Consider the following 10,125-nt stretch of genomic DNA (forward strand, 5'->3'; position numbering starts at 1 on the left):
CTGCCGTCGCTAGCTTGTACTGAGGAGGTGTACAACAGAGCAAAGTTGTTCTTAAGTTCGGTTCAGTTGAAATAAGTAATGGATACACGCACTTAATTCTTATATTTCCGCACAACAGAATTACAGGGACTGCCTTATATTTTCGGACGGAGGAAGTACGTTTCTCTGCATTGCAGAGACACGTAGGTAAACAGCGTAAGCGTTGTTGTTCGTACTGTAAGTCAGTGTTGCGTTATGATAATTTTTGGATAAAAATATATGATCTTGTTTGCTAACAGTTAGCCTTTCACTTTAATTAATACGTAGGATTAATTTTAAATAGTATCATTGTTTTCGGTCGCCTTGCTTTTAACGTCCCCGTGATAGGCTAATAACAGCCTTCAGAGGCTTGTTCGTATGTACTTGCGAATGAGCGAGTGAAATGCAGTGCATGCTCTCCGTTCTACCTTTCTAGATGGATAGGGTTGCGCATACAGTAGATGCAGTAAAGGTTAAGCGATACACCACACCCCAGTCAGCGATTAATAGCGATTTTAGTAATAACTGGCAGTAGCGAGGCAAGTCGTCGCCATGAAGTACTTAAATAGCTCTAATCTCCTCTTGAAGTTATGCATTACTACAGTAACAGTAATACAGTACTATGAATTTCTGTCTTATGCGCACTCGATATCTTTAACACTAGCAGCAGCCTCCATTTGTCGAAACTCGATCATGTTATGCTTCATCGGCACTTGCGGTTCGGCTCGCTCATTGTCCGCCCTTGTGCGTATCGAGCTCATGACAAAATTCACGATGGAAATATGAGCTCCTGCAGCACGCTGGGCTTGCTACTACCCAGCCAGACCTAATTTCGACGCGCGAACCAGGTGCTTAGGTAGCGGCACCGGGGTGAGCTACATCGTACACGCCCAAATATTATTAACCCATCATGCTGGCGCCAGCTAGGTAGCACAATGTACATTGTGAAGTCGTCCCAGGAATCACATTATTCAATCGTTGCACATCTTGGTCCCATTTGCGACAAAAGTTTGTCGGTTTGTTGGAGCTTTTACTGTTCACCACCTTGAACTGGAGCCTGCATCCAAAAGAGTGCAAAGGTCTTTATTATTCAATACGTGTAACCAATGTACAATGTACTGTAAGTACTGTCAATGCACGCAGCAGCTACATTAAAGGGCTTCTGCGTGTGGGTTAACTCTTTCAATATCGATTTATCATACACTTAAACAAAATTGTTAAAAAAAATGTTCAGAAAGGTTTAAAATAGTCAACTGTTAGGTAACTAAACTGTACAGAACGCTTTACACATTGAGGAATTCTGTGTATTTATGCTAAAAAGAAGCTGTTTAGTATCTTATGTAGTGTATCATGTGTTTAATGAATTTTGGCTTGAGAATCAATCCGGGTGGGCGCAGTGAGCTATTTAGCTATCTGGAGCGCTCATAACTGTAATTGAACAGCTGAATACACTACTCAATCTAGAGCAAAATGCGTTAGAAGAAAAATCATACTACCATTCAACCGTTCAAGTTTTGGAATGAGAACAAAAGTGTCTCGTTCACCACATATTTTGTTTTGCACTAGAAAAACTTACAGTAAGAGGGAAAACCAGGTGAGGACCGCCTACAGGTCGATCATTTCACCGGCCCCCAAGGGCTAGCGCAACATAAAAAACTTTGCAGGTCTGGAAAACGGACAGTTTCAGCTATTTTTTTTTTTTTTTCATCTCTCAAACAGTAAGAACTAGAGGATATTCTGGTGATGCATTTGATACCTTAAATTCAGTCTTGATCGGTTAAGGGCCGCGTTTAATTTTCATTTACCAGCAAAAATGACAGCTGGTGGCGAGGTTTGCGAGTCTGCCCCACAGTGATTAGATTTTTTCTATGATAATCCATAATCTTCGACCTCAACGAATTAGCATAGTGTATTTATTTATACAGGTGCCATCATTGAGGTATACCTTATGTCAATCGCGACATATCGCGTCGGGGCGAAGGCACGACTTTGTATACCAGTGGGTACTGTTAAGTAAGCCTTCTGCGACCCCATTTTGGTACCGTCGTGACATTGGTATACTGGTGCGTACATTTAACCTGATTTGCTGTAGCTTTGTTTGTCAATAGGTGCCAGCTTCAAGCACCAGGTTGACGATACATTATATGTCCCTGGATGACCCAGGCTGGTATGCTTGCAAAAATGGGTATTCAGGTCCAGCAACAATCCTGATTATTTGATCGAATGAAACCAACGGTACGATGTATGATGAATTCTCAAAAGGTTGTGATGCGAAACCCTTGCAGTTGCTGTGGATGGACCTTACTATAATGATTACGGTGTATGAATCGTAGCCCAGAATTGAACTGTCCGCACTTGTATCATTCCAATTTATACTCAAGTACACTGAATTAAAGAGCTTGATGAGATATATTCAAAAGCGGCCTTTTTTTTTTTTTTACTAATACTGGCATTTATTTAGTACGGAAAACTCACTCCAAAGTCGACTATAGCTCATGTGCTCGCAATTGTCACTAGAAAGGCTCGCTGTCCTCGTAGGCCAAAGCATCACATCTAGATTTCGATTTGCCGTTACTGAGCGGGAATGCATGAGCATCACTAAGAGCATTTCCACCACTTTGGACTAAAGCTAAAATGCGAACTTAAGTCCGGCGTATGAGATCGCACGGTTCGACTAAATCTAGACAAAATCTCGACCAGTGAGTGCCCTTGTATTCAGCTATCTTGAGTTTTGTAAGGGCCCTCACCTAGCTGAATTGTCGGGGATCATCCATTGGTTAATTTTGACTATGAAATAGTCGAAAAAGCACCCAAAAAAATTTTCTGTCACCCTTATCGACTGCGTTGTCTCTTTAAGTTTCTTCGACTTTTGTCACAACTGGTGGAAATGCTCTATGTAGCGCGAATTGTGTATCAAGGGAAATTTACCAGCTTGAGGAAGCTGATAGGCTAGCAATGTTCGCGATCAGGGGACGCCTTCTATCGTTTCAGCAGCTCGACCTCTCTTATTCCTCGTCTCAGTATTGTGCTGGACACTACGTCGAAGTAAGTCAAAATAACAAGCAAACGATAATGTTTATGCGTCATTTTTCCCGCATAAACCAAACTTATAATACCACATGGTGCATATCTGGAAGCGTACCACACCAACGAGTTTCCAGTGTATTTGCGTTGCGCTTAACACAATTCTGAGGCATTGAACTCGTCACAGCACCCAGCGATTTTATCTAGATCTATTAGAGGATCTCATTAAAGTGCCCAGGTCCGAGTAATGTTGTATTAGAAGTAATTGCGTGAAGGCTACCAGCATTGCCGAAACCACAACCGTATCACCCAAGCAGGAAGCACAGGTAGCGATTCTGGTATAAGAGCTATTGACTACTACATCCACACGTAGAAAGCAGGCTTTTGATCAAAACTAGTCGAGCTGTAAGATGAACATTTCATTACCATATCTTGACAACAGGAATTATACGAAGAACATCGAGCTACGCATTTACCAAACCAAGAGGGAACCTTGTTTTGTGGCAGCACCGTCGCAGTTTGCATTTATTAGTACATGTACGTACCATTCTACTACAGTTGTTCCAATCAGAAACGCGTCAAGACACACCTTCACAGCTCTTTTCACAAATTTCCTAAATGCAGCAGATCACGGTGAACATGCTCATATGTTTTTACTCTCCAATGACAAAGAATCTGAATTACGGAGGAAAATGCAAACCATCCTTATAAATAAAAAAAAATGATCATAGTAACGCCGGAATGTCGTCCTAGCAATAAACGTTGATGCCTTTTAAAATCACTAAGCTAGAGCCACGCCTCTGGAGCTTTCCCGTGCTGCTTTCAGATCTGGAATCTCGCTTACGGCATAAATAAATGAAACGGAGAAGTACTTACTAGTGAACGTTAAACCACAACCACTCCTTAGACGAGGTAACTCCACATCTCCATTCTATTCACTCGCACAAAATGAAGATTTGCCAAAGCCTGTCGTTTGCAGAGTGCATTTTCGAAAGCAGATGACTTCATCTTCATGTTCCTGAAGAGACAGCAGCACGATTACACAGGCGCAATCGTCTTTCAAGCGCATCCGATGCTTCACGGCTTCCCATGGACGGTACCGGACTCGACGGCGAACCGGCATGTACTAGCTGCGATCAAGAAACAAGCCTTCAAAAGGTACCGCGGCGACGGCATCAAGCTGGATGCTACAGTAAATCATCTGCAACAAGCGGTACAGACGAGCACCTGGCAATCAGCAGCCATGACTCAATCACCCAAGCAACTCTGGGCCCATACCAACGAGCTCACGGCGTATCAAATTTTGGGTCAGCTTCCGGGTGGCGCTACGGCAGCTCAACCTCTATTACGACGGCCGGCAGCACGACAATAGCTGCCGCAAACTGCAATGCTGCCAAGGACATAAGGAAACACTTGAGCACATCATGTGGGACTGCCCCTGTGCTCAAGCAAGCTGGCAAAAGCTGATCAGCCATTGGACCGGAGAGCAATGGAGCCTTCAGACGACGGAGAGATTCCAGGAAGCCTGCGCAAGCAGGAAAGCACCAGCACTGTCGCGATTCATCAAGGCCCAACTAGGCCGAGATCATCCGGATGAAGAAACCCAGTATGTGAAGGAGTGGAAGCGAATGTGGCGGATTATGTGTAGTATATGCATGACCAGCCTCTGGATACAGCGGAACCGGGTCGTCTTCCAGCAGGAAGAGATCACAGTAGATAGGAGCGTGCTTGAATTCTGGACGAGGAGCCAGCAGCAACTACGAGCCATAGCCAAACAAGAACGAAGAACACCAGAAACGATAGAAATCGGGACAAGACTCCTGTTATGCCAACGCCAGCTGGAGAAGATACCCACAGAGAAGTCTCCAAAGGAGACAAGCCCCGTACAACCACCGGACCAGACCCTGGAACCGGCGTTGCTAACCAGGCTTAGGATCAAACAGACATCTAGTCGTCGATAAGTGACCAAATAGATAAGTCTGCCTCTCTCTCTCTTGTTCCTGAAGAGCTTGGCCCACTTCGCTCTGACTTTCTTTATCGTCATTTGCGAACTTGCAGCTCCATCGTCACTCTATTCTACGGTGTTCGGTGGTGCTGCCCTCGCTTCTGTTGCTACACTTCTCGCCTTTGCCTCGCGTGCACACGCTCATGGCCACCTTGACCAGCCCAAACCGACTTTCAAGAAAGGCGAGTCCACTGTCAACTGGGTTGTATAGATCGACAACTTCTGGGACGTTGGTTCTGGCGGCGACCAAGTTGGAAAGTTCAAGACCATGGCCAAGGAGAAGGGCATGAGTGTAAAGGATGTCCTGCTAGAGATGGTCGGACCTGACAAGAAGTGTGGCTTTACGACGACGGATGTGGGTCCCCAACCGGTTCCTGCGGACGGAAAAGCGAAATGAGGCTTCACGCACACGGTACGGTAATTAGGAAGCCTCGTTTGTTTTTTTTTAACAAAATGCTAATGACTCGTTTGTAGGGCCCTTGTGAGCTGTACATCGACGACAAGATGGTTCTCCACAGCGATGACTGCGAGTCCGACTATCCTGGTGGACCCAACGACTCTGGAGAAATGTCCGTGATGCCAGTGGACTATTCGTCGTGCAATGGCAACTGCATCTTCAGCATCTACTGGCTTGGTTTCCGAAATGCGCAGTGGCAGGCGTACAGTACGTGTGCTGTGTGTGTAATTTGTTTGTTGTTGTATGTTTTACGCTAAGCATCTGATACCCGTTGTGTGTTGTACAGTCAATTGTGTGCCTCTTTCTGGAAGTGGGGGGCCGACTAAGCAAATCCAATCGAGTGTAATTTGTTTATGGGGACGAACTCCACCGAATCCTCATTCAGTGGAACGGAAGCACCAAAGACGCAGTCGGAGTCTTCTTTGTCTCAGACGCCAGCAACCGACTAGTCAGGTGAGACGCCAACAACGGAGTCTTCGTCGTCTTTGTGGATGCGCCTGCCTGCGTCCTGGCCGACATCAAATGCACCCAGCGCGTCGTCTCCGCGACATCAAGACCTAAACAGCCACCTTGATTTTTTTTTCTTACAGTAACTTTGATGTCCGTTTGTGTGACGGGGTCACACAGCACCTTGTGCAGAGGAAGTTTATTTCCTCTAGAGTATACAAACTCTAAGTGAACGACCGTTCACGTGTCCCTGGTCTGAAGGGGACGAAGTACTCACTTGAGGGTACGATTAAGACTGAATGTATTTATAGGTAGACTTAGCTTGGTATCTAATACAAACTATAAGTTACCTATACTGAATCTAGGTAGATATGCAATGATTGGCTCCTAGAGCCCCTGGTACCATGTACCAGGTATCTCAAGAGTGACTGGGCACTCTTCATGTAACTTGGGTACACTTGGGGTATTGTACCCCGTTACAGTTTGTCTGGAAACAGCTAATACATGGTATGCGTCTTTTTCAACTAGATATTGTCTGTTGGAGGAGCGGGGGGGGACAATTATCCACATACAAATCCAAGTCATTAGTAGAAGTTTTTTCTTGCCACACGTCATGATCGTATTTCGTACTTAAACGGGTCAGTACACGGAATTGTAAAAGCTGGGCGATTTGGGGGAGGTTCATTCAAAGAACCGCCCATGGAAATTTTGAGTCGAACTCACAATAGTGGCAAAACGCTAACGAAATGCGCTGGATTGACGCGTCTAACTTGTGACTAAGCTTCATGTTGCTGGAAATGACGTGGCAATGCTGTGACTGCTCTACCAACACTCACGAGCTCTGCCAGCAACAAAGTAAATTCGTTATGCTACAAGTTCCATGTTACATGAGCCATTGAGCATTCTTTGGCCACTAAACAGTCGAGTTCACGGAATTCGCAGCAGTTTTCAGTATATAACGCCGGTACGGGTATCCAATTGAACCCGTCCCCAAAATTACTACCGTCACATTAGTCACCATTTTACAAATACGTCACCGAACCATTGGGTTCACTTGATGATCGAGACTACCTTAGCGCAGTCGAAAATTAGTCGACAGACTGCGAGACGCGCGCCATACAGTTGCCCCATACTGGGGAGCTGGTAGTCTGGCATCTACATTTAGACAATGTTCCACATCGCGGCGCTGGTGTCATCCTTCCTAGCTCCACAAGATTCAACGTCCGCGCTCTCTAAAGATGACACAGACGTCCTATGGATCCTATGCCAAGATACAGGGAACGAGTTCCACGAACTGTTTACAAGCGTCTACGAGCGACTGCGACTCATACACCAGATACTGCATGGCTGTGGAAGAGACAATCTATTCTCAAGTGTGGCCGTGCTGGTGCTACATCGACGACTGGTCGCAAGATTCCAAGTGGCAGTGAGTAAGCATCGAAGGCTCAACGTATTGGTTCGGTTCGCTACAAAGAGGTCGACGCTCGAAAAGCTACAGGAAATACACAGGGACATCGACCAGTTATTTGGTTTCTTAAAACTACAGAAACACACCGAAATGACCAACTGGAGGCGAGAATGGACACAGCAATGCAACCGGATGTACGCGCTGTTCAGAGTTCGGGTGGACGACCCGAGACCCATAGTCGTTCGACTTGCTAACCCGCAAATTGCTGAAATTTTGGGAATTATCAAGTTTGAGCTTGAATATCACACCGAAGAGCTCCCACAACAACAAGCCGAATTAATGCGAAAAACGATCACGAAAATATTGAGATGCTCGAATGTGCACGTGCCTAAGATCTCGCGTTTCTTCATTCCCCCAGTGGATATGGAACTGGGAGATACTCATACCGAAATTAAAGATACAAGCTGTGAAGTCAAGCGAAGTGTATACGACCAAGGTACGAGACTTATCGCACAGTATCTCTCGGCTGATAATCGCTATGCGAGGCAGCTTTTCTGGAATGCTACGGAGATTTGGCACGGGTTTGAACACCCCAATGTGGCCAAGATACTAGGAGAATCCATGCTGCTGTCACAACCTTGTGTTGTATGGGAAGATGCCGCTGCACATGGCAATTTTATCCACTATTTTGCCAGCGAAAGGGAAAACAACCAGAGAAACCTGTGGCGAATGTTTCTTCAGGTTGCACATGGATTAAACCACATTCACCAACGTGGAAAAACTCATGGCAGTCTCAAGTGCTCGCATATTTTGGTAGCTGAGGATGGTATACCCAAAATTTGTCATTTTGAGCTGAGTAGAGGAGCTGATGTGGGTGGTGTTGATCGCTGGAAGGGACCGGAGTACAATCTCGGGAACGGTGTAGACCCGTCGAAGGCTGGAGATGTGTACGCGTTTGGGTTGTGTATTATCGAAGCACGTATAGGGGACATTCCCTACGGAGTTGACTGCGACGACTCGGTGAAGAGCCAATTAGAAGAGCTGGAGTGTTATCCTCGACCGGAAGGTTTCCGTGATGATGAGTGGAACGTTGTTAAGCGCTTTGTTGCTCACGATCCGATGGAGCGACCTACGGTGGCTCAGGCTATTGAGATGATAGAGGAACTGGCCTGGCAAGAGGCAATGGATAAGAAGTGAACATTGGGAAGACGGCAGTAGCAGCCGAATTGAGCTGCAGTAAGTTGGAATGGGATGCAGGGAAGCATGAGTGTCTCCCATTTGTGAATAATACTGGGCCGCGTTAAAGACTCGCTCCTAGAACTTCACTGTTAATGAACCCCACATAAGGAAAAAATAATTAACTGATAAACACGAATTGGCTTCTACTGCAAAAAATAATTAGTTAAAACAACCGTAGTCATTGGGAAAAAACGGTTTTAACAATTCAAATAGGCGGCAAAAGTTTCAGCCAAACCTGTTAATTCGTTATGCTTTCGCTTCTTGCAAACCACGGAGAATTAAGCTGGCTAGAACACCCACCCAGACAATTAACTGTCCATAACAGCGCGCCTAGACGAATACGCTTCCAAACTGCCATTTCTGCAAAGGCGAAACATCACACTAGACTAGTAATGCACGGCTAGCCCGCCATTGATGGCATTGCTCATACAAGCACAGCTTAGAATTGGTTATATGGGTCAGACACAAACTCTGCCAGAGATGCATCGCTAGAAATGTCAATTGCCTGTTATTAATACGCTTTGTTCCACACGCTATCATCTCCAGTTTAGACTCTAAACTCTAAACAATTAATTCGAAGCACATACACGTATGAGCAGTGAGAACCTTGAGAATCTCAAGTTGGGATAGGATGCAGCATCCTTTTGATCGCGAGGTATTGAACGTAATGGCTTAAACCCAGAAATCAGCCACTTCCGCTGAATCCTTGTAAGTTACGGTACGCGTACGCGTTCAGCGGCCTGTGGCCCCCACTAGCTAATTTACGACCTTGATCGACAACACACTTGATGGCTCCTGCTCCCTCCTCGCTCCTGCGAGCGGTAAATGAAGACCGCCAGGTCTTAACCTCGCGTGTGTGCGTCCGAGATGACCAGCTCATGCTCAAGACCGTGTACTCGCTGGCCACTCGCACAGGCTCCGCCGTTATTAACGCCTCAACCCAAGGACAACTGCCCCAACAGGCATCGACAGCCTTCCACGAAGCGGTGGAGCTTCTCGCAGCCTTCGTGACCACTTTCTCCAAAACGGACCAATTTGTGTTGAGTGGGGGGGGGGGGGTTGACCACAATTGATTAGTGTTTGTTATAACCAAAAAAAAGTGTAGCTGCACCAATTATGTGGGTTGGGGTACCCACTGCATAAATAGGAAACACCTCTAAAAATAAAAGGAAACCACCTTTCAAAATAGGTCAGGCACGTTTGCACGTTGAAATTATGAATAAATATCATTGTCTCTTCAGCTTTCAGTTGCACATTCATCATGGCTAGCAGCGAAGACGAGAGCTACAGCGACGTCCAAGGTCTAAGGCTATCGGATTCTGATAGTGTTGACGAGCAGGACCGAGGCAGCAGACCGCGGTGGACAAAAGTTTGGAGAACGACAGCAGGGATAGATGCTCTGGATTCCTATCGTCAATCTCTTCCTACGCATAGTATTGCCAAGAGTGATCCTACTAGCTGTACAATAGACCACTTGTTTGATAAAGACTATCCTCTCGCTACAGCTATTCACCTTATGCGGGTTCA

At 45.8% G+C, this 10,125-nt stretch overlaps 5 protein-coding genes across 5 annotated transcripts; 4 read left to right on the forward strand and 1 right to left on the reverse strand.

The window, feature by feature from the left end:
- Positions 1-653: 653 nt before the first annotated feature.
- PPTG_22127 (hypothetical protein) lies at positions 654-779 on the reverse strand (the record flags this gene model as incomplete). Its single annotated transcript, XM_008902021.1, has 1 exon — positions 654-779. One exon carries the CDS (start codon positions 777-779, stop codon positions 654-656), a length of 126 nt encoding a protein of 41 aa, XP_008900269.1.
- Positions 780-4,114: 3,335 nt separating this feature from the next.
- Positions 4,115-5,003, forward strand: PPTG_07510 (hypothetical protein; the record flags this gene model as incomplete). The annotated part of the gene is made up of 2 exons (XM_008901785.1): positions 4,115-4,200; positions 4,355-5,003. The coding sequence occupies 2 exons, from the start codon at positions 4,115-4,117 to the stop codon at positions 5,001-5,003; spliced, it is 735 nt and encodes a 244-aa protein (XP_008900033.1).
- A 312-nt stretch (positions 5,004-5,315) lies between these two features.
- Positions 5,316-6,065, forward strand: PPTG_07511 (hypothetical protein; the record flags this gene model as incomplete). The annotated part of the gene is made up of 3 exons (XM_008901786.1): positions 5,316-5,402; positions 5,522-5,711; positions 5,791-6,065. The coding sequence occupies 3 exons, from the start codon at positions 5,316-5,318 to the stop codon at positions 6,063-6,065; spliced, it is 552 nt and encodes a 183-aa protein (XP_008900034.1).
- A 975-nt stretch (positions 6,066-7,040) lies between these two features.
- PPTG_07512 (serine/threonine protein kinase) lies at positions 7,041-8,772 on the forward strand. Its single transcript, XM_008901787.1, has one exon. It carries the CDS (start codon positions 7,120-7,122, stop codon positions 8,554-8,556), a length of 1,437 nt encoding a protein of 478 aa, XP_008900035.1. The 5' UTR covers positions 7,041-7,119; the 3' UTR covers positions 8,557-8,772.
- Positions 8,773-9,286: 514 nt separating this feature from the next.
- Positions 9,287-9,778, forward strand: PPTG_22128 (hypothetical protein). The gene has a single exon (XM_008902022.1). It carries the CDS (start codon positions 9,387-9,389, stop codon positions 9,669-9,671), a length of 285 nt encoding a protein of 94 aa, XP_008900270.1. The 5' UTR covers positions 9,287-9,386; the 3' UTR covers positions 9,672-9,778.
- Positions 9,779-10,125: the final 347 nt, after the last annotated feature.

Source organism: Phytophthora parasitica (assembly GCF_000247585.1).
Source record: "Phytophthora parasitica INRA-310 unplaced genomic scaffold supercont2.12, whole genome shotgun sequence".
Classification (NCBI taxonomy): domain Eukaryota; phylum Oomycota; class Peronosporomycetes; order Peronosporales; family Peronosporaceae; genus Phytophthora; species Phytophthora nicotianae.

Bases quoted from the DNA above. Each gene is read 5' to 3' on its own strand.
- PPTG_22128 (XM_008902022.1), top strand. From the start codon at position 9,387: ATGGCTCCTGCTCCCTCCTCGCTCCTGCGAGCGGTAAATGAAGACCGC.
- PPTG_07512 (XM_008901787.1), top strand. From the start codon at position 7,120: ATGTTCCACATCGCGGCGCTGGTGTCATCCTTCCTAGCTCCACAAGAT.